The sequence below is a fragment of the Ambystoma mexicanum genome, chromosome 4p (assembly GCF_040938575.1).
Source record: "Ambystoma mexicanum isolate Mex_15411 chromosome 4p, UKY_AmexF1_1, whole genome shotgun sequence".
In the NCBI taxonomy this organism is placed as follows: Eukaryota; Metazoa; Chordata; class Amphibia; order Caudata; family Ambystomatidae; genus Ambystoma; species Ambystoma mexicanum.
Window position 1 is genome coordinate 535410928 of NC_090927.1, and position 24895 is coordinate 535435822.

Here is a 24895-nt window from a genome sequence, read left to right on the forward strand (position 1 = left end):
ACATGGGGCAGGACCTCGACCAATACTTGAAGGGGTGTCTTGTGTGTGCACAGTTTCAGCCATCATCCCTCACGCACCGTGCGCCTCTCCAAAAGAGGGGGATGACACTGCCATGGTCAGATTTACAAATCGACTTTGTAGGCCCTGTGATTCGCTCGGCTAGGGGGAATAAGTACATGTTGACCGTGACATGCTTGTTCACCAAGTGGGTGGAATGTCTCCCAGCCCCAAATTGCAAGGCAGAAACTGCAGCTGCCTTGATGATTAACCACATCTTTTCCCGTTTTGGTCTGCCTCAAAGGATTGAGTCAGACAGATTTAGCCACTTCACCAGTGAAGTAATGACAAAGATGTGGGAGATACTGGGGGTCAAGAGAAAGCTGCATATTGCTTATAGACCAGCTTCTTCTGGGGCAGTAGAGAGATATAACCGAACCATTGTGAGCATATTAAAGAAGTTTGTGGCAGATTCTGGGCCAAGTTGGGATATCCGATTACCTCTGGTCCTAATGGCTATCAGATCTACCCCTTCATCTGCAACCAAAATGTCACCATTTGAGTTGATGACTGGGCGCAAGATGGTGCTTCCTCAGCATTTGCTCTACAGGACCCAAGAGCAGACACTGATAAATGCCTCCACTACTCATGAGTATGTAGAGAATTTAAGGAAACACCTCCAACATGCTTTTGCTTATGCTCAGCGGAATCTAGAAAGATCAGCTGATAGCATGAAGACCCACTATGACCTGAAAACTTCCAGGAAGGAATATCAGGTGGGAGACCGGGTCTATCTATACAACTTCCAAAGGAACCAGGCCACGCAGCGCAAATTTTTGCCTACATGGAAAGGACCCTTTGAGATCATCGACAAGATCTCCCCTGTGGCCTACAAAATCCACATCCCCAAAGGCGGTTCGGCAGAGGGGGAAGACAAGTGGGTCCACATAAACCAGTTGAAATGTTGCCATCCCAGGCACACTCTGCAACAACTGGAGGAATCCTCTGGAATCCTAGCGGGTACTGTCTCAGACTAATTCAGTTCCAACCATAAAACATACCACATCTAGTCTCTATAATATTGTGATTTGCATGAAACTGTCTCTTAGTTATACTGTTTTTTTTTTTTCTTTCAAAATAAGAATGTAATGTTTCGTGATGATGAAATGCATATGCTGCCCCACTATCTCAACAGTGGTGGAAAAACGTCTATGAGTAGGTATTGCCGCTTTTGCTTTATCATCCTAGGAGAGATGAAACCATGGAGAATGACCAAGGAGGACGATCCGGAGACCGCGAGCAGAGACGCAACGGGCCCGGGGTACCGCCCAATATTCCCATCAGGACCGGCGAGGAGAACCGATCGATCAGTACCGGATGGAGGAAAAGATGCTGAACTGTGCCATCTATTGGAAGAAGATGAGGAAACATCCCAGGTCTTGCGAGTCCCATTCGTGAAATAGAATGGCCATCGCAAGAGGGGGGCTTGTGGGATGTATTTACCCATGCATCCGAGCCGTACCTCAAAACTGTGCAGTACTGACATGGAAAACATCATGATGGCCAGAGCTTCCCAGAAAATGCACAGGGAAATGCATGAAGAATAGGCTGCCACCCATTTTTGCCGATGTTATGGGCACAGAAGGACACTGCCTAAAACCACCATTGGACTACCCGCACAGTAGTCTGAAACCATTGGGAATGGCAATGCTGATTGCCAAATGCAACCTAGAATTGTGGGGAATTCATTTTCTTAAATCCCAAAAATGGGTGCAGTACCAGTACTCGCCACTATTCAAAAGCCGGCAATTTAAAACAACACCAGATTTTACTTTTTTGTGTAAAACTGAATGAACCCAAAGCAGGCTAAAGAAAGACTTACTGAGAGGTGGATACAATGTAAAGTGATATTCTGAAGTGACTTGAAGGTTTATAACAAGACTGGCTGAGCTGTGGATTGCAGCAGTTTAAGTTGCACTGGATTTAAAGACACTAAAATCGAAAATGTTTAGATTAAATGAGTGACCTATGTTTGGTGTCACATGCCTTTGTAACTGTTGAAATGTCATAGTTTTAAACTTAGAATCAGCCTTCTAGCTGCATATGTGAAAATGTTTAGTTTTATTTGAATGCAGAAACTGGGGAACAGAAATGACAGCTTAAAGAGATTCCAATTTGCCTGGCAACTACCCCCATCAGGAGTGAAACTTGAGTCACAGCTGTGTTCCCAGGCCTAGCTGCCCTTTTGCTGCTCACACTAAGGATATGCCATCTATCTGATAATTGAATTACCTGTGCTCTGCAGGAGAGTGAACAATGCAACTCCCTTCACCCAGGCAGAGGGTTTATTGAGAGGATCATAAATGGCTTCCTCTTGAACAATGAGCCTCTCCTGACTCAGGCAAAGGTTTTATTACAGCAGTCGTAAAATGTAGCTTCCTCTTGGCAGAAGCTGGGAGGAGCACTGCCTGTGAGAGCAAGCTGGCTTGGCAGAACTGGATAAACCAGTATTTCTACCTTGTGCGGAGAGGAAACCACACCCCTTTGGAGCCAGAACATAACTTTAAAAAGATGGATCATTCATAGAGCGGACATGTGAAAATTTTATAAATGATACCATAATTCTTGTGATTTTTCTGCCCACATTTTAAGAGGTTTTTCGACCCGGTGGCGTGTTCAGGGGGGTTTTAGCGGAAAAGTGGATATTACTCTAAATGTATGCATGTTAAAAATCTGAAACTTCATCAGTTAATGTCCATACTCCCGGCGCACATGTATGTAAAGTTGGGTCAATGTCAGAAATTGAAAAATCTGTTAAGTCAATTATGTGCCATTTCTGAATGCAAGCTCTTAGAAACAGCAGATTTGGACAGAGACATGGCTAAATTCAGCCACACCATGTATATGTAATTTCAAACAACTGTGTAACTCTGAAATATGTCTTTTATTATCAAATATAGAATGTGTGCAATCTGACAGAGGAGTGTCCTATCTGCAAGCCATAAAATGACATCCCTCTGACTCACAGTTCATTCCCCAATCAAATGATAAATGGAAGTTTGACCAATTAGAAGCTGAGAGAGAGGTAGGGTCAGTGATGCTAGAACACACCCACATTCTAAACACATAAAAGCAGACAGACAGGACAGATAGGGACCTTCAATTCCATTTGCTGCAACGCGCTCTGCCGGACCATACAACATCCAGAGATCCAGACTTCAAATTCATCAACCTCCAGAAAGCCAAACTAGAGACCAGACCAGAGAGAGAAAGCAGTGCTGTACCCAGAGAGAAAGCAGTGCTGTACCCAGAGAGAAAGCAGTGCTGTGCCCAGAGAGAGACCCGAGCCCAGTCTAAAACCCTGACCAGATCCGTGATGAGGCCCATTTAATTCAAGAATATAGTGTGAGTACCCAGCTGAACTGTGTAGAACCAATCTCTTAGTTTAAATTCATATAATTCAATCTATTTAATCTAAGTAGAACTGCCTCCTAACTGTCACCTGTCATTTGTAAAGCTGTCACTTGTCATTTCCTAGTTGCAAGCTGCACTTGTCTTTTTGAACTTTAAAATTTCAAATCTGAAAAACGACCTTCACAAAATCGCTCATATCTCCGCGACCGTTTGTGCTAGAGACTTGCAATAACTTTCATCTGAAAGGTTAGAATCGTGGCTTTCCTACGAACCTAGAACCGTATTCCTACCCCTTATAGTTTTACCGCAATCGCGGAACACGCATTCACGAATTTTACCGCGATTTGCAAATTTCTTCACATGTAAAAACTGCTGCTGCTTGCCTTCCATTTGCCAGAAATTCGTTTAACCTGCTAATCATTCCTGAATCATTGCAAGAGTGAGTCTGAGCTAATATTAACTAGATACCATTCACCCTGAACCTCTGAAAGGGGATTAAAAGCATTTTAGCATATTTCTCATCCATTGCTAGCACATATCAAAGCATTTTGCCTGTGTTTTCAAAACTCCTAACTGTTTTGTGTAGTGTAAGCTTGCTGGGGTGAACTGATTTACATTGATTGCATTTCTGAGAACTGTGTGTTTTCCTTCCATTTCCTTGCCTTGCATCAAGGGGGGGAGGGGATTGCCAGAGAAAAGTGATTACATTGTTTGGTTGAAATCATATTGAGTATTTTCTGTACTGCATTCATTGAATATTGCATCCACCTGAGCTTACATAAAGCATCCTCTACCACATTATACTTTTGTTCCTATTTACCAGTGTGCTACCTTATCCATTTCATGTCAACTCATTAGTGATTATAAGAAGTGTGCTAGTGCCAGATTCTCCGTTGTTGATCTTTATCATATCAGATTAAGTGTGCTATTCAATTATTAATTTATTATAAAGTGTGATATATATATATTTTAAATTATCAAATAAATCTTTTAAACTTGCAAAACAGAACTACTTCTTGGCTCAGTGGGGTCAGGGGGATTCCAAGAGAGGGGTGTTATATAGGGGTAGTCATCCAGAACGCATGAACTGGACATAAAGATATATCAATAAGGGTTTTCATTCAGTATTATAGACTAGGCGTTGACTTAGCTGTAGTGTTGAATTGAATCCTCTTACAGGTCAAACCTGCCAGGTGCGTTTCCCCTAACGACTGTAAAGTGGGGTGTTCTATACACAGATATTCCAAGGACTCAAGTTTATTAATCGTTTAACAAAATCTACATCATCCAGCTTTTTTTTTGTCCCCAGCCCTTGGAACGTAAACGTTAGCAATAAATTACAATCTCATAAAATAGATCTCCATCTTTAATTTGGAAATCTTATGAAGTATTTTGACAGATTTAATTGTTTTTCTTCGAAAGATAGATGAGAAAATAACATTTACTTTTTTTTTATTTTAGTACCAGTATTATCCAATAATACTAGCAAAACATTTAAAAAAAAAAAATGGTATCCGGGGTAGCTAACTAGTTCCTCTTTACTTACATTCACCTTGTCAAACAAGCCAGTACAAATGCACAAGCCAATGGTTGAGAGCGAGACAGGTGCCCCCTCTAGCCAACTTATTCAGGTTGAGAAACAGAGAATACTATGGGGCTGTCCAATAGTTTAGCATATAGAGACCATATCTTTCAATTCAATTTTACCTGCTCAGATAGTAATCCCAAACTCCTATAATAGCCATTAGGACCTATGGTGGCCAGATGCAAACACCAACGCCACAATTTCCCTTCGATTTTGTACAAAAGGAAATCTAGACCTTTAAATTCTGCTCCATATCAAGGGCAGGATCATTTTCGCCTTGTAAAACTTCAAAATGGCATTTATGGAGAACCTTCCATATTTCTGATTTTTAATTTTTTCATTTGAGCCACGTAGGTCACAATATTCTGCAGCTCTTGGGCACTATAAGACAACTTAGATTATCATGGAGGCCAGATATTTCCTACTGGATACCACCTCTAGATCAATTTGAAGCAAATGCCAACTGAATCTTAAACAACTTTTTTTTTCACAGAAAAAGTCAGAATCTTGGATTTGGAAGCATTCATTTCAAAATTGATTTCCTTTACGAACAGAGGCAAAAAGTAAAACGAAAGTTGGCATCCTACAGGAGCCTAGTCCAAAAATACAAGATCCTCCGCTTATTCCGGATGCTGTCCAGGAAGGGAAGCTAGCCTAGGGGAATCCTACACACTCCTCCTTAAAACCTAGGTCCACACACCCTGCACTCCGCAGTCTACTCGAGACTCAGTGATCTGATCCCCACTGTCTCCCCCCCCCCCCGGTTGCTTGTAGATCCCCTTGCTGCCAATTGTCCACCCTTGCCCTCTCCTGTTAGCACCCTGCTTCTTTTTTCCCTGCTTCCCTCACTGTGTTCTTCCCCATATGAGTATAAAGCTCTGCATTGCTTTCCGAAGCTAGGTATGGGCTCAATAAATACCCTAATAATAATGTCACCCATTTAAGTGCTTACCTGTATCCGCCACATACAAGCTAAATTGGGAGCGCACTAGAACATATCCCTGACATGCACCTCGATAGGTGGTAATTGGTTCTGTAACGGAGCCCTGTCTAACCTAACCTGCGTGTCCTGATGAAGTTTCATAACTATATTCAAGAGTTTACAGGGATAGCCCTAATTTTCTAACTTTTGCCAAATGGTGTGGTAATTCGATTACAACAATGTAAATTTGTCATTTTGTCAAGGTAACCGGATTCTGAAAATTTTCATTGTGTAAACTGCAATTACCACTGGAGCTAAACTCTGCCTCTACTAGAGGAGACAAGCATGCGCCTAGTTCTATGTGGGCATTAGTCCTGTGGGAGCTCTGCTTTGAACAACGCAGAGGTTCCCCCTCATGCTCGCTCTCTTACAGACAACATCAGACTATCGGACACCAAGCAACATTCTCTCTACAAGAAAAGAATAGGAGGACTACTTATCTTGCTGCCAAATAGCAAAAGAAAAAAAGTATAATGCTCACCTGTTCTTTAATACAATCGGGACTTTCCTGCACAAAAGGATTGAAAAATGTCATTGTGTGCAAGATATCTTTTAATAAGATGAAAGAGCAGTGAGATATCGGTATGGCTGCTAAGTAATTTTATCCAGTTTCTTTCAGGAAACGCACTTTATGTAACATGGAGTTTTAGTACTATATTTGTATTGGCCCTCGCGACAGTGTAGCTTGCTAGGATGCTAACACACGGCTATGCTGTTTAAAAAGGCGAGAGTTTGATTCTGGCAACAACACACAGGATTTGACTATTGAGATTCGATGAGCAGGAGCTAAAATCGGCTCCTGGGTTTCGGGCATCGCCCAGTAGGCAGGACCTACCTCAGGGGAACCAGGAGCTACCAGAGATGCTCCTTTAACTTTTTGTCCGTTTTATATCAACCATTGTGTTTAAATGTATATTAGATGTTATAATTCTTCTTTATTAATATTCTAGAATACTAAAGTTAATGTCACATTTACGTGTTTGGAAAGCACCAGTTGGCTCTAGGTGCTATAAGTAGCTCATGGTAGATGTTGGTTTCAAGCTTCCCAGGCTCTACTGTGCTAGAAGCAGGAGCTAAATAGCTCCCAGCTCCCGTCAATTTCGAACCCTGAGACATGAATTGTTGGTTACTTCTCCACTAAGAGATTGCAATCAATGGAAATAGCCTACTACAATGTTCCAGCAATGGGGCCTGTCCTCCGCTGACTGAATGTCCAATTGATGATCCTGGTCTTTGGATTACTTGTTTGCTGGCTTCCTAAATTCTTGTCTGTTGACGACTATGTCTAGGCCTTCTGCTTCTGTTGGTCTCTTTCAGGAGCCCAAGGCAACTCGTGAGTCTCTCCAGCAATAGCTCACATTTGTTTCGGGCCCGGGGTGCCCCCCCTACCTGATATCCATCTGCCTAGACTAGGGTCCTGGCCCTGGGACACCTTTGTGCTGGCCACACCTGTCAAAATATTCATGATCCCCAGTGAGATTGCACAATGTTATGCCTCTGCCCTGGACTGACCAGGCCCACCAGAACCTCCCTGCTCTCTTTCTAGTATGAGTACTTATACTCCTCCTACCTACCTCTTTGAATGTAGCAGCTGTATATTCTACTCTAACTGTTCTCTACCACAAATTTTAAGTTTGATTTTCCTCCCCCTTCTTGTTTGTTAAATATCTATATAGCCCTCCCCCGCTCTTCCCAAGCTTTCCTTTAAACTCCTCCAGACCCCCTTCAGCCCTCTCTCCCAGATGAAAATCCTCCTTACTTCAACTTGCTTAAGACCCTCACACCAGCCCCAAACTCCTTCCTTCTGTGCTCCTCACGGTACTCCTCTTTTACCACTCACTGCAAAACTCCTTACTTCAACCCTTAACCATACTCCCCAATCTGCCAGACTAAACTGGCAGCCTTTTATAGAAGGGTTGTTCTTACCTTTGATGGGACTTTAGGATATGGGAACACCTTTGTACTGAGGGATGAGCTGCTATGTAATTGATTCATGTGTTAGTAATCATACGTTACATTACATAGTTTTTTCAACCATTTTGAATTTCAAAAAGGCCATTGACGTGCATGGGGCTTTTTACATACCCTCTTGATCGCCTGGTGCCATTTACTGCTTTAATCTGGGTCCCTCTGAACCCCCCGCGTGAGTCTGCAGTCCGAAAATTCTCTTTTGAGCATGAAAAATTGTGTTGCATTAACCATGCCTTCACCAGGGGGCTAGGGGGGGGGCTAATTGAGACTTTGTACTCCCTGCAACACTAGCAAGGGCGGGAGGACAGTGTTTATGTTCCTCTTCACTCACTCCATGTGAACTTCTTATTGTTCAAGTGCAGCTTTGTTTCCACTGGACTGCACAAGCATGAGCCACAATGAGAAATGTTTCCTCCAATTTTGGTGCCGGGGGAATACATTTACTTTGTTTCTCACCAGTAACTTTGATATGTTGCAAAATGGTTGCACAATTGTTACCTTTAAAGAGGCTTCATTTCCTGTTCTGGAATTTTGGGTCTAGCTTGGGAACTCCTGGAATCACTCTGGTAGGGTATAGTCTTGTTAAGGATTTTGGGTTTCCCTAAACTGTGTGTAGTGGCTGTTGGTATGCTTGCTTGGGTGGGGAGGGTGAGGGGAGCAGGTGGGTAGTGTTCCAGTGACAACCCCCTACTTTAGAGCGGGGACCAGTGAGGGTGGTCTTGGGATGCCCCATATACCTCCCCGGGTCCACCATATACTAGCTGGGTGTGGAACCTGGGCCCTTTGACCACCTTATAATTGGGCCCCAAAGTTATTCAGTGAATTTCGTTGGACCTATTGTTAAACAATTGATTGTTGAATCAATAGTCGTTTCTGGAGACTCTAAATTAATGAACACATTAATTAATGAATACTTTATACGTGTGTATGCCTGGTAACATTTGCATTGCTTCAATTACTTATTAGTCTTTTTATGGAAGGCTAGCGTCCAAATTGATTAATCAGTTGGTTTCATTCATTTAATGTAATACGCTGGTTTGTTCTTGTGGGGTGGGAACAAGGTTTGAATTACAGGTGGACAAGTGGTATTCCATCCAAAATAACTAAGCTAGTTGGCTGTCTATAATTCATGAGCAAACCTAGGCAAACTTGTGTGCCTCTATGAATAGCGCTACAAATATTTCCATTTTCCTAACGTTCACTTTCAAATATATCCAAAACACTGAATCGTTTTATGTACTTTTATTTTTTTTTATTTTTTTTAATAGTTTCCCATATTTTAGGCTTTTGCCTGCGGGAAGTCATGCCATTCTTGGGCCAGGACTGGCGGTCGCCTGGCTGGAGCTGGATGAAGACAGAAGATGGCTGGAAAAGATGTGAGTTTTACAGTGAAGACTTTGAGATCGAGAATAACCAGCACAACAGCCATACTCTGTAAGTTATATAGATCATTGGAATTTCACAGTAAAGTACGTATTTGAGAGAAAGATGTTTTTAAAATGTTCTTACATGTTTAAGTGGGTTTATACAGTGGATCTTATTGACTTTATTGACTTTACACTGGGGCCAGTTGTATTCCCAATTAAATACTGTTTCATCTAGGGGGGCGCTGTGATGCGCCGAACAAAATGGCCGCCTGATCTCGGAGCTCCGAGACTTATGAAATCCTGAACCATAAATCCTGCGGATCGAGCTAACTACGACCGATGCAGAGTGCCCGAGAAGGTGCCTGAACCTCCCCTGTTGTGACCGGTGCAAGTTTGAGGCGAATCCGGCAATCCGATCCTGAGGAACGCCATTGCGAGGAGGGGCCGCCATTACCAATGGCTGTACGGCTTCGCGCCGAAACCTCCAAAGCGGCAGCAGACGAAGAGGAAGGTGACTTGCATCGCGCCCCTACTGATGGACCCCAGTGGGCGTCCAGACAAACTTAGGGGGACCAACTCACACTGCACCCCAGGAGCGGAACGGGGCAGCGGATTGAGGGACCCTCCCCCCACATCAGCGCCGCACCTCCTGATATCCCGCGGACCGCTGGCGCTGCAGATACAGACCCCAGAGCCGGCTGGCTCACACTGGTGCCGGGTGGAAGCGGGCGCGAAGATCCTATAGCCTGGAATCTGGCCCCAGGCTATCCCACTCCCCGGCGCCGCAAAGGACACCGTCACTCCTGCTGAGAGATCACCGCAGAGCCAGAGGTACGTGGACACCAGCTGCAGCACCCAGCCTAGGGGAGGCTAAGCAAAGGCCTCTCATTCCTCCTTAGCCGCCCATCCAAAAGCCCAACACAGGGCACCAACCATACCCTGCCAGCAAAGTACCACTCAACCTACCACCCACATGCAGAGACTGCGCCAATAAACTCTCTGCACAACCCTAAACTACTGGGTAAACCCATGCAAGGCATTAACCGCACCAAAGACCCTCACTACAACCCACACCGGCGGGGTTAACCCCCCGAAGACACAATTGGCACAGCGTCACGCCTGGTCGTATAAACTTGGGAAGGTGACGCCCTGTCCCTCCCCCCCCCTTCACCAACACATACAACTCTCCTGCTCCAGCGCAATAGCCCGAGGCCACTTCATAGTAATGGCTGGGGGCACCAAAAACAAAGACAAGAGGAGGGGCCCCATGGATGCTTTCGCAAACTCCTCCAACCTAGACCAGGGCACTGAACCCACTGAAAACTCCAGTCCACCCATGTCAGACCCACCCCCTCAAGAGATGGCCCAGTATACGGCCGCCATGGAGAGAGGCTTTGCGGCAATTAATACTAAACTGGATGATATAGGGGACAACATTGCCTCCATCAGGGTGGACATAAGAAAGGTGAACTCCAGGGTCACAGAAGCAGAAAACACGGTCTCTACCTTAGAAAACACTGCTACCACACAGGGCAAAACCATGGAGAAAAATCAAAAAGATGTGAAGGCGCTACAGAACAAGTGTGAAGATTTAGAATCCCGCTCGAGGTGCACCAACATCAGGGTGGTGGGGGTGGCAGAGCACAAGCCCAATACTACCATGGAACAATTTCTCGAAAACATGCTCCACTCCCTATTCCCAGAGGCACAGTTCTCGAAATAAAAATGTATCGAATGGGCACACAGAGCACTAGTCACCCCCCCCCCCCCCCTAAACCTGGGGCACCACCACGAACCATCATAGCAAGACTACTCAACTACCGGGACCGGGAACTGGTGCTCCGTCTGGCCCGTGAACAAGGCCCCTTCACATTCGAGTCTTATCGCATTCACATCTACCAAGATTTCTCTACAGGGGTACACACCCCCCGGAGATCCTTTGACTCCGTTAAAAGATCACTGAGAGACCGCAAAATAATATACGCCATGATGTTCCCCGCCAAGCTCTGCATTCAACACACCGGCAACACACAATTCTTTGATTCACCAGATGCAGCTATGTCATACATAGAGAGACATATCCCCGAGGCGCCCACTGAGAACTAACCCCCTGGAATCCAGAAAATGAAACTCGACATATAATAAGAGCTCCTACTCTGCACTGAAGCTACAGCACCAACAGGCCGATCCACAAGATCATGAATGACATAGTCCCGGAGCAGAGACGGGCCACACTGCCCCCACTCCACTTGGTTTCTACTGCAATGTTGCAAATGGTTTTTTTGGACACACTGCCCGTTTAGGGGGGATGGTGAGGGTGGGAGATGGGTAAATAAACAGGCCAGTTGCCTGTTCAAAATAGGGGGATGCGAAAGTTACAAAAGGTTACACCTCCGAAAAGTTTGTGGTGTTAATAACTGTTGGTTTTTGAATAAAAAAAAACCTGGCATGGTTACAGAGGGAAAGGGACCCCCAAAATATGGCTGAAACACAGAATACAGCATTGATACTATACATATGGCGCCTCAACAAATGAACAGAAGCACTAGACTTCTATCTTGGAATGTAAGAGGACTCCTTCACCTTCACCCAATTAAAACCAGGAAAGTAGTAGCATACGCTAATAGACACAAAACAGATATTCTCCTATTACAGGAGACCCACACCACGGATCACATGGCTAATGCACTTGGTCATGCTTGGGGGCCCACAGATATATATGACAAACTACTTGTCATATTCAAGAGGGGTCCTGACGCTGATCCACCGCAGACTCAGTCTCCAAGTACACAAAACGAAAATAGGCACAGATGGCAGATATGTAATAATCTGGGGAATACTGCAGACTCGGGAACTAGTAATCATAAATACCTACGGCCCAAACATTGACACACCTGAATTTTACCAGCAGATTGTTAATATAATAACCCCTGCAGAAGACACAATTATATGGGGAGGAGACTTTAACACTATTCTCGATCCTGCACTTGACAGAACATCCCAGGCCCAGCGTGCAAACGCCAAACCGGCACTCGCCATAAAAGAGGCCATGTCAGACCAGACGCCTGGCGGGAAATACATCCTACCACCAGAGACTATATGTTTCACTCATACGTTCATGGATCAAGTTCCAGGATCGACTACTGGCTTTGCTCCGTAAACCGCATCCCCGACCTGAAAGAATGCACTATATTACCCAGAACACAGTCGGACCACTCCCCAGTAGCACTCGAAATCCAGATTGGACCGCCCAACCATGAACACCAACTATGGAGGATGCCTCTGGACCTCCTACCGGATACCTCATTACACAAACCACTCCAGATTGATATACAGGACTTCTTCGACAGCAACTGAACCTCAGTGAAATCATGCCACACGGTATGGGAAACTTTTAAAGTGTGGCTCAGGGGACACCTGATCTCCCAGATTCATGGCACACTGAAAGATATACGCATTCAATTAACCCGAATCGAAACCCACATCAAGGAGTTGGAGACGACATACGTCAAAGCCCCTGAGCCAGCAACATTATCCATACTAAACGATCCCCTGACCAAATTCAAGACATTAGCAGAGCAGGAAGTCTAGTATATGTCTCAACCAACCAAAGCCAGGAAATACGGTGAAGGTAATACATCTGGCAAGATGCTAGCAAACCTAATCAAGACTGAACAGGGAGACAGGCAAATCACCAGCATAATGCATGAACAAGGGTCAACGATTGTGGTCCAAATTGTGTGAGAGCTATGATACGGGAGGTCTGGCAGCCCCAGACTTCCACCTATGTTTCTATTCAGCGCAAGCACACTTTGCAAAATACTGGACAAATACCGCAGAACAATTTGCACACATACATGCAGAAAAGTTTGCAGCGTCACCGCTGAACCTCCAGAGCATGATATTCGCTAGAGTACCACGAGAAAAGACCCTGGCCGATCCAATGGAATCGACTGCAAGAGCATGGGCACAGATTCTCAAGAGTGAGATGTGAAATACCATATTGCCCACACCTCCCCCTATGGCACTACCCAGGACCAGAGCCCACAACAGACCGCACCATACAAGTACTATGGGACCCTACAAAACGAGCCAAGGTTGGCGATCTCTGTTCGGTTGGTCGATTTCCCACGGCGGCACAGATCCAAAACTGAGCAAGCAACAGCCTGACCACAACGCTACATTACCGAAGACTAAAAGCCTCCTGCAAGAAGAAATGGCCGTCCTTCCCCATTACACCATCAGTCCACAAATTTCTATCAGAAATCCTGACAGAGGACGGCTTTATAGGCAGCGTGCACAGCATATACAGAATCACTCAATCCAACACTCCATCCAAGAATGAAACGAGAGCCAGTTGGGAAAGAGACTTGAACATTCAAATAGATGATCAACAATGGGCGAATTACTGCAAACGCACAAAAACCATATCCCTATGTGCAAATTTCAGACTTATCCAATTCAAGATTTTGAACCAACTACACATTACACCCAAACAAATATGCATGTTTGACCCTACCAAGCCACAGGCATGCCCCAAATGCGGCGCAACCCATGCAACAGCCATCCACATGTACTGGGAATGCCCGCCAATTAAACAATTCTGGATAGAAGTGGCAGACACCATGGAGGACATATTAAATAGCACCTTTTATGTTCTTCTGTACTTACTATTATGTCACTGTGATTCTCACTATGTAACTTGTAAGCTTCGCATATACTTTTTGCTGCGCCCTGCTACCCCTGGGTCTGGTGCGCATTAGGAATTCAATAAACAAACATTCCTCCCACACCGCAGAAATACCCTCTGGGAGATATTGGCAAGGCTTCGGTCAAAGCCCGCAGACTATTTGCAGTGGGAGGAGCCGTGGCTAAATGAAGTATCCTTAGGAAATGGAAGTCGAAAGAACCCCCCACACTCAGAAGTGGGTTACTTGATCTAATCCACACACAAGAAAGTGAAGTGGCGTATCCACGTCTAGGCCCAAGGACATATGGGCCCCCCTCAGGACATACTTATTGGCGGCAGACGAATAGAAAAACTGTGGATGCACCAAGTCCCTCTGTATACCTCACTGCGATGTGTCTTCCTCCCACCCCTCTATCCCTCTCTTCCTAACTTCACCCCCCATGCATCTTGTATAATATGACTAAAGATGTATCTTGCTGTGACTGTGAGTTGTAACACCTCTCTTGAACATGCTTTTCCTGTAATGTGACGATGCCAGTATTAAATAAAGTTTAAAAAAAAAATACTGTTTCATCTAAGTCGACATGCTTGCTATAGAAGAAATGTGTTCAGCTTAAGTATTGCTAGTAGTACTACTTGTAGTAGTTGTGCAAACTTCTTCCGGAGAATATCCATTACAAACTCATGATTGTGGACTTGGCTTGACTCCTCATATGCAATGATCCAAGAACACCCAGATAGAATCCGTAGAACACACTGAGCCCATTTGAGTAATACCTCGTTGGGCAATTTATAGTGCGTTTATCTTTCTATTTTTATGTTTTGCTTGTCTAGTTGTTCACTTTTGGCATCACTGACGATTGGGATAAAAGGCAGAATCATTATCTTTGTGTGGGTTCTTGGATTCGTTTTTTCTTAAAGCCATGTTATTTCATTTTTCGGAATTCTGATGTATCTAGCGAAATAATAACTTGTGCTTCAGACACTTAATTTTCTTATTAGACGTTTTGTGGTGTTGATAAATTCAGAGATAAATGTTTCCTAGAACTCCACCCAGACGTGTTTTTCCCTTTGGATTCTGGAACTTGTAGCTTTTTCTTTCCCGTTTGAAATTTAGGAAAACAAGCGCCAGAATCCAAAGGGGAATATTCAATATGTAGCGTAATGTCATTCATCTGTGTTGGTCGTAATGTCTAGTGTAAGGTTACCAGCTGATTAGTGTTTTGGAATGTGGGATGGCTTTGCTGCCTGTACTAGCCTTTCTTTCTCATGTGCGCTATTTTCCCATGGCTTGTGTTTTCAGTCCCTTGCTTCACTTTATGTTCTGAGCAGCGAGGACCAAGCCATTGCAGATGTCAGAGTTTTGTACTTTGTTTATGCCTATAATAACAACATTGAATTTTGTAGCTGTCTTTTAATGACAGTATGTATGTATACGTTACCTTTATTACATAAGCAACATTTTTGCTACAAACTGTCATGACTTAATAAGTGTAAAGCACACAGAAATGCTGAAGTAATTATTGAAGTAGAACTTCAGGCAGCGTTTCCAAGTGCTCAGTTCAGTCATACAATTCAAGGTAGTGGCCCACATCTTTTTGAACTGTACCTCTGTCAAGGGACAAAGAGGTCATTAGTTCCATCTTGGAGATTGTCTGTGTTGATTTATCAACACTTATTTTTAGTACATTTCCGCTTTCAGAGCGCAGTGCGTTTCCCTGCTTGCCGTACTTTCTTGGTCCACAATGATCAAGTGCAGCAAAGATCGTGCCCCATATTCTCACCTAATTTTTCATGTTTATATGACTGGTGCAGAGAGATTCTTCAGAAGATGCATCTGGTCCATGTGAAGTCCCCCTCCTCCCCCCACCCCCACCCGCACCTTCCCCTCCGCATTTCTTTATCCATGGTCCTTTTTATTAACGTGACAAAACCACCTCATCGAGGAATCCTCATTATTGGTTAACAAACTAACATTTATAGCCATATATGGGTGCACTGGGTGAGCCTAAAAGTGCTTGATGCTGCATCAATATTGCATCTAGCACTATCTTTTGGCTACTTCAAAGCGCTGCTCTTCCAAGCAAATGTTTGAATCAGCAAATGAAAATTCCTGTGTCATTGAGATCGGACCATGATTATATTTTCAGAAGTCTGAATGTTGGTCAACAACTGAATTACATTGTGTTCTGTGGCGTGGTTCAGTCTCTTGGTGTTATAGGGAAGGAGCCTTCCTGGAAAATATTCTTCTTCAGATTGTTATTAAAGTGGGCCAGATTAGGGAATGGGGAGGGATCTGAAGTTGGTGTACAGCGAGTACTGCTGATGTGTTCCATGTGATTGATACTCAAGGCTTTAACTCGGATATTATGTTCCACTGGGAATCAGTGGAGTGATTTCAGTGAGGAAGACATTCAGTCAAATCTTTTCATATTCAAATGGAGTATAGAATCCAAAACCAGGTAGCCGAACGTTCTGCAGCTCCATTTTGAGTAGGTCTATGTTCATGATATTGCGTTAGTGCACATTAAATAATGAGTTTAGTTTTCAGTTATACAACTTGGATGGGTATGCATGGCTTCATAAGCCCATAAAGTTGAAATGTAGTGCCCTTGAGAATGGTATTGACATGTAGAATGATGACCACATCGATGTTGAACATGAACGTCGAAGTTGAACATGAGTGGCCATACCCGAGGACTGAGTGGCCATGACTAAGGCAAAGAGGCCATGGCTGCGAGATTGAAACCGAGACAGTGACTGATACTTAGTCTGAAAGCGCAGACCGAGAAACTGCATGTTGGTGCCGATGCTCTGTCATGTTTATGTCAATACACCAGTTTGCGGTATGAATGGTTAAGAGACCAGACCTGGTGAAAAAAGGAGGAACAGATACTTTGTAAGTTGTTGATGTTGGGCTCCAAACTCTAGCATTATTGGTCCTGCTTCAGATAATAACTGAAGAATGTCAGGGAAATGCCTACTTCTTTTGTACCTTGACCTATTTCTCACCTCAAATATAGTCTGTGCCCAGGAGCCAAATTCATCCCGTAATGAGGTTTGCTTTCTGCCAAGATGAACTGAAATATCCGAATATTGCCCGAATAGAGGGTTGCATTCTTTGCAACAATTTGGCAGCCATGCATTCAACCTTGAATCCAGACCTCCCACTCATACCGGCCGAGCCTGATCTAGACCTGTGCTGCTCTTGGAAATCCTGATCTTCCAGAGCCATGATGATGTATGGCTACCCCATTGGTGCTGAAGCTCTGCTAGGGATTCCTTGTTGTGGATTCCTATTTGCCACGGATTCTTCTCTGGAGGGTTTTGGTTTGTTGGCAGTTTTTTTTTCTCCTTCTAAACACATTTCCCTGCGAGTTCTCAGTTTATTTGCTGAACATGGTATGGTAGATGATGTGGCGTAAGGAAAGGACGTCCTATTTGGCAAATAGTCCAATAAGGGTCTAAAACGAAATATTGCGATTCTGATATAAGGCAACCGTGTTCAGCCGCCAGCAGACTTGCCTTTCCTCCACCCCAATTAATTATAAGTGCCCTCTTACTGACTTGGTTTGCATTCGGACCAAAGACGTGAAGGTGAGTAGCCAATCCTAGTTATCCTCACTGAAGTCGTTTTTTTTTTCTTCCGTTTTGTTTCATACAAAATGTTAACCCATCATGTAATATTATTTGGACATGTGTATGGTCTTTTTTCTTAACGTTTTGGGGGTATTTCAAAATGTAATTTCTCATGTTTAAATATAAATATGAAACTAATGCACGTACGCCTCTGTGATTTCCAGATGTCCTTTCGTTTATAGCTCTATTCTTTTATCTTCTGCTTTTGCGGATTCCTGGCATCCAGCCATACATTTATGAATTCCAATAATGTTGTGAGATCAGCGATTTTGAACGAGGTTTGTAAAACGCTTAAAAGGGACCATACGATGCATTTTCATTTTGAATCCTTGATGTGAAATAACTCATTTTGCTTCATCATAATTGGTTTTGATGTGCGCTTGTATGCAGAAAGCTGGTTCTTTCAAAGCAAAGATAACCATAGAGACACGTTTTCTTGCAAGACGAGCACAATTCTCTTCAAATGTATATCCTTCCGGTAAATACAGAGGGCCTAATTCATAGAAGTGTTTTATAATGGCACAATCCCATAGGAAAACTTTCCATGAATCAGGCCCAAACTCTTGTCCTGCTTCCTCTGTAGAGGGCCCCCTTTTGATATCTGTGTGTATTACTTCCTGCTAATTGCATTTTATCCTAGTTCTAAATGGTAAAGTAATTGGTCTTCACTGACCAGCAACTTGCTTACAAATAGCTAACGTTATTAGCAGTGTACTTTAATGTACATTTGTTAGAAAAGGGACATTTCTTTTTTTATTATTGATATGTGCTTTTGAGGACATCAGGATGCAATTTTGGACTGCGCATAACGTCATATTTAATTGGAAGACAACAATGCCCTTCCCCAAAAACATTCTTCAGCATATAAAAAACAATCTTTGTTTTAGGTTAAAAACCTTTACAAAGATGTTTGCATCACTGAAAACATTTAAAGGAATAAATAGTGTGCTCAAAAATATTATTGTCCTGAGCGTTTCGGGCATGTGGTTTTAAGCAAACTGTGATCGATCGTAAAAACATTTCCTATGCACCGTACCTTAGTTTTCCTCACTTTTACACATGTGAAATCAGGCAGCGGGCGTGACCATCTTCTGCTAATCTTATCCGTTGCTGCATTGCCCTAAGTTGAACTGCCCTTGGGGAACTAAATCATATCCCCCCTCCCTTAAGCTGACATCACTATTCCTAGCAATATTCTACCTATTTTCATGACATTAGTAGGCAGCGTAGCCAAACGCGCCCAGCAATCGCCTACGTCTTAACGTTAGTTGACACACAACCCGGAATATCAACACACACATCCTCCCACAGCACAGCGCGTCCCAAATTGGAATAGAAAAAACTATTTTCAAAGGAAACACCAATACTCTGCAATTTATAATGTGCTTTTATTTAACACTAAATGCTTTGAGAACGTCTGCCAATTTCCATATTCAACCAAATTTTTAATTTCGTTGTTTTTGAACATCAAATCTTTGTCATGAGGCACACAGTGTTCCTTTCAGTAGAAGAAGCACATTAGACGCACCTTGAATCGCAAGGCTTAGACATCAGCTTCTTGCTAGACCGCCGTAAACCATGTCAGGTTGCTCCTTGTCACTGGCACCGCCAAAGGGCATATCGGTCCCGGGCGATCGTCCCACATAAGTGTAATTGTAAATCGGCCATTTAGGTGTATCTGCCACTGCCTGCTGAAAAACCATAACTGGGTATCTGGAAACAATGACATTCTCAGAAAGGAAGGATGTAGCTGTGTAGAAAACATAACAGAAATATATCTCAGTAGCCATTCTTTATTCTAATTTATCCATTTACCCTTTAATTCTGCACCGGGTGAAACCTAATGATGAACACAAACCAGAAACAATGGAAACACAGAGAAAACATTGTAGAAAGTGAGTGTACAATGTGCTTGAGAGGTTAGTGCTGTGGAGTATGTTTAGCTCGCAGTGGGATGCGGATGCGGAAGCTGACGGAAGAATTCGAACAACACATAGACGGCATTATAACGGAATATTAGCAGCAAACTTGGCGTTAGTGGAACCTGGGGGAACCCAGACGTGGACTCCATGTATTTCGGTGCTGGACTGCCCATGTGCCCGGGACAAAAACAAATATATACAGGTTGTGTTTGCGTGTCGTCACAATATGCCCCAACCAGCAACCCATTACAATGTAAGCAAGCAATACCGGTCAGAAAATGAAACCTTGACTCATTCGTCTATAAAATTGTCTACAGTAAAACGTGCAATATATTTGGCATTTCCATTCTCTTGGCGTAACACAGTGTCCACTCATATCAACAGTTTTCATAAAATGAAATTACATGTTCCTTTGTCCAGTTTTGAAATGGTGAACCTTATCAGTTTACACCCTCCCGCCATTCAATCCATAGCGAATACTCCCTTTCTTCCAAGGACGAACAACAATTGAACCTTCTTAGGAGCGCGTATGCTAAGTTTCCTTTTGGGGAAGAAATGCCACAAATCAAAAACATAACTGTACATGATGTGTCGGTGTGAACAGCCCACAAGCAACATCGAATGCAGTGGCCTTCACTCCATGGGAGCGATTAGGCAGGCCGGCCATTATGGCATTCAAAATATGTTCGAAAAATAAACAAATTGTTTGCTGGCATCCACCAATGCTGCGCTATCGTGAATACTTTTTTACTTGTCTATATGTATAGTTATTTTAGGGCAACAGTTCCAGTTCGAGTCCTTCCCATTGTCACCTCTGCGTGTGCCCTGTTTTTGCAGAGGAATGTGCTCTGCGGATAACGTGAGACACTGACAAGTCATAAATCCAAGTACCCTTCCATCTCCACTGAACTTCCCGTGCACTAACAAATGTTGGCGAAGAGGTGGTATATCCTGCCCCCTGCACCATTCTTGTACCGAGCAAATGACGTATAAACTAAGGTGGGAGACATCTCCACCCCTCCTGTACCTATTTGCATCACCCATGTTTCATATAAGTGTATTAACGCTGTGCTAATGTGAATACTTTGGACTCCATTTTGTGTCCTTCCAAACAGTGTCTTTTTCTAGGCCCTCTGCCCCTCTGGCGAAATGTTCACTCGCCCTCTCCCAGTGCCGCGCCCAGCCAGCCCCCACCACCTCTGTCATCTCAGCGCGTCTCCCGTTCTCACGGAAATGCAGCTATTCATTTTTTCAAGTAGGGAGTATCGAGCCTTGACAAAATGTGCTCATCCAAGAATGTGAGACCAAGGCCTGCTCCAACCTTAGTGCCCCATCCATCTGTGCTGACTGACTCATGCCATCTCCAACCCCTTGGTGCCAGGCTGCAGCCCCCTGAACCCTATTCCCTTTGAACGCATCTGGTCACCAGACCCTACCCCCGCACCACCTCCAATTCACCTACCATATACCTAATCTAGAGTGGTCCTATATTTTGGGAACACTAACACCTATCCCCACTGTGTTTGAAATTATAAGACTCCAAAGGCCGTAAATCAAAGATCAGCCCTTATGATAAGGCACCCGAAAGCAACGACCCATAACACATGCCCCATAAAAATATAGGTCGGAATGCACCTATTTCACACTAACAGCCCCCTTTCATGCATTGTTTTGCTTACAGCCATTAGTTCTTGCATGCCAAATTTGTTATTTAGCTTAGGTCTCATTCCTTAGAGGGACACGTATTCATTCTGTCTGGACACGTGCATGCTAAGGCAACTGCAGACCCCGCAGTTGCTTTAATGCTGATATACATCTGACCCTCCTGTGCACTGATCAGTGAAGGACCTACAAGAGCTGGCCGAAAGCGGGAAGGGGGAAAACGCAGAGTTACACTGTATGTCATCCTCCAACAGGCACTTCTTGCAAAAAAAATAGACAAAGCGGATACATTGTAAAAGACAATTTGGACGCTTTATACTTCTTAATACTTTTAATAGCTTTGAAATTCAAGTTAAATAGATTTCCATTGGTCATGTACAAACATTGTAGAACATGCACACTGCTGCTAATCGTTTATACCGGGAAGTCAACTGTTCAACAAGGTTCTCTTTTGGTGCACAGGGCTTGTTTGCAATGTTTTTTGACAATGTATGTGTCCTAGTAACAAAATCAGGATCGATTCCATGAGTATGCATGGCCAAAACAGTCAAAATGATATCTTTCACAAAATCGAATTCCATTTCCTGGTCTATCAGCTTGGCAACCCATGTCTTTGCTCAGTTTTGCAAAGGCCATTGTGTAGCAAAGTATTCCAAAGTTTCCTGCAGTTCTCGATTGTTCTCTGCCTAGATTCTCGTTATGCGCCAATACGGCTAGTAATGTTCTATATTGCATACCGTCTATGCCGAAATGCAACCTCTTGGGCTTGTACTTTAGGCACATATTGTGGAACACCTCCAAATCTCCGCTGTGACAGAATTCTGTGAGTCCCTTCAGGTCTCTTGAAAGAGTTTTATCAAACATGATCTTCTCAAGAGCTTTGTGTGGAGGTGAAGATGGAACCATCCACTGAACGTTGGAACAGTGGTGCATCAGTGAGCGCCATTTTTCAAGTAGAATTTCCAGACCATCACAAGTTTTGGAGCCCCACCAAAGATGGTTGCTGAAAGACTAGGACCACTATAAAATATTTTCAGAACCCTTTTTTTTTTCTTTCTTTTTTTTACCTGCGGCTTTGTGCCATACATCAAATTGATGGCAAATGTTTGGAAACTGCTCTCGCATGGCCTTGGCTATTGAAACATGTCAGTCAGTGGCTACGAGGTTTATTTGCATTCCCCTCGATTGAAGATGATTGAGGGAATTTTATGAAACCATGTTTCTCCATGGCCACTGAGGATTTACATTTGGACACCTGCACGAACTCACAATTGTTTTAGTTTCCATGTCCTGAAAGTGGTATGTGCAGTACTTTGCTGAAAATCTGGGGCTGTGTCACTGTCCATCGCCAGCTAGCCTGAAACATTTGCCAGAGAATGTCCTTTCAATTCACATTTGTTCAATTTTCCGGGATTGACTAATAGCGGGGAATACAAATTCTCTTTGATATTTGTAGTACTGCATTTTAGCAAGGAACTGAAGTCCCACAAATTGACAGAAACTGGACAATTTACTAAAAGTAGAGCCACTGAAAAGTAGAGCTGCTGAACACAGTAGATTTACAGTTGGCACTTTGCCCAGCATCGGTTGAGCGGACCATGAAAATGTATCGTGGAGGTGGGCACCAGGTGGCTTAGATTTTCAATTTCGTGCCTTGTAATACACTAGTCACAATCACCAATGGCTCCCCGCATATTTTCTCCCTCACTGCATGCACACATTTCTGCATCAGTAAAATCTCTACCAGGCAGCTGTCGAATACAATGTATTTCTGCTCCTTTACTAGGCAATCATCCTGCATGATTGTGGTTTGTGATTCGACTGTGGTGGACAAATCGGCCAAACTAGACCAACTGTAGTCGAGAACTTTGGCAAGTTCCTCAGTCAATTGCGTACAAGCTTCAGTCTTTGTTAGTTCAGCTTCTATTATTTGCACACGAATTGGAGAAACCATCAATGTCGATTTGTTTATTAGGTGGACCTTTTTTTGCAGGTGTAGATTGTGTCAAGTGGTCAGTGAGGAATTCAAAAGCATCTTCATTATATTCAGTTTCATCTTCATCTTGTCGAGTTCTCACATTGTAGCAATGGTCCAACAACACTTTGCTAGCTTCGCCGGTCACATTCAATTCATTTTCTGGCCATTGGATATAAGCATCTTGAGTCTGCTTATTGACTGGACCACGCTGCGCCTCAAATAGTAGTTGCTCCATGGTGAAATCTGTTTGGCAAGCAGCATCTTTGGTTTCATTTGTTGTCTGTGTCTTTATACTTCTGGGCCTCTGAGAAATGGGTTATAAAACATGTTCAGTGTAAATCACACATACAGTAGATATCACTTTAAATAAAAAAACATGTTATGAACAAAACAGCCTTAAACACTTCTAGAAAATGATTTTATTTTTATTAACCCTGGTTTTCTTGATTTTCTGTGAAACCGTGGTCTTCTCTGGAACGACGGCACCAGCAAGCTGGTCCACCACCACTGATCCATGTGCATCCTCTTCTAATTCCCGACCTTGTATACATTTCTTGAATAGAATATTGATTAAAAAAAAAAACAAAAGTCAAATATTAAAATCTTTCATCGCACACATCGCTTACATACATGCCTTCGTGAACAGTTTACGTCATTTAGTCAAAATATACATTTCGAATTTCACCTGATTGATGGCAAGTTTACTCGATGAGAGATCACTGTGCAAAGCATACTGATTGTAATGTTAACCTCAAACATTTTGCAATGTATTCTGCATTTGGGAGAAATTGTAACAATGATAAAAGTTTGAAACACTGCACTTTTATAAGAATATCAATGTCTAATAGTATCCTATGTAGAATTTACTTTCTTTCATTCAAGGGAACTGTCAGTACGCATACCTCAAACTCTGGACCAGCTCCAAAGGACGATGTAATTGTAGTCTAAGTACCAGCATCCGCCTGTAACACAGTACTTGTTTTAGAATGGATGAAAACCACGAAATGGAACCGAGACAATGGGATGCAGACAGTGGTACATATAAAGAGAAACCCTTAGATGACACATAGTGTAAACAACCAACAGGATACATGAACAATTTCATATTATTTGAAATTCCAAGCATAATACATTCTCGTAATTGAAAAGTTAAATAAAATGTCCTCATAGGCGCTCAAAGCTGTTGTTGACTCCGGAAAGGAAATGGATACAGAATCTTGTGCCTTCATTTTCAGTGCATTTTCACAAAGTTGTAAAAGGGAAAATTAGATTTGCATTAGATATATGGGAAGATCCTACTGTCGATAACATTAACTTCTGCAAGTCTGTAGGGCTCACCATTGGTATACTGGACGTGTCGGTGGTGTTTTCACTTGCGAGGTCTGTGCTCCTATCCGTATGCTCTCCTAAAAATAAAATGGACATGTCAAGCAACCGATTACGAAAAGATTATGCTTCTTTTGAAGGGCACTATGGCATTGTTTTCTATGGTCATAATTACTTTCTATGATGCTCCATAAACCAGGGACAGATGTGTAGTAAAATGTGGTATCGTTAAAAAGTAATACAATCTGGTAAATATGCAATTCATCATCCGGGACTCGCCTGAGACAGCGTGTGCATGAATAGAGTTGGAATTGTATTTGGAAGCAATTTACGAGACGTTCTGAGTCAATGCTTTTTTGTGT

The 24895-nt window shown here is 43.2% G+C and overlaps 1 protein-coding gene across 14 annotated transcripts in view; it reads left to right on the forward strand.

Moving 5' to 3' along the window:
* The window catches only part of FBXO25 (F-box protein 25), a 989471-nt gene that overhangs the window by 71801 nt on the left and 892775 nt on the right, over window positions 1-24895 (forward strand). For 10 of the 14 annotated variants that reach the window (XM_069606066.1, XM_069606067.1, XM_069606074.1 and 7 more), the window contains exon 2: window positions 9233-9383. In XM_069606066.1, the coding sequence (XP_069462167.1) occupies window positions 9233-9383 (151 nt within the window). Of the gene's footprint in view, window positions 1-9217; window positions 9384-24895 lie in introns of all 14 variants that reach the window. The other 4 variants (XM_069606071.1, XM_069606078.1, XM_069606080.1 and 1 more) reach the window with 1 other exon arrangement.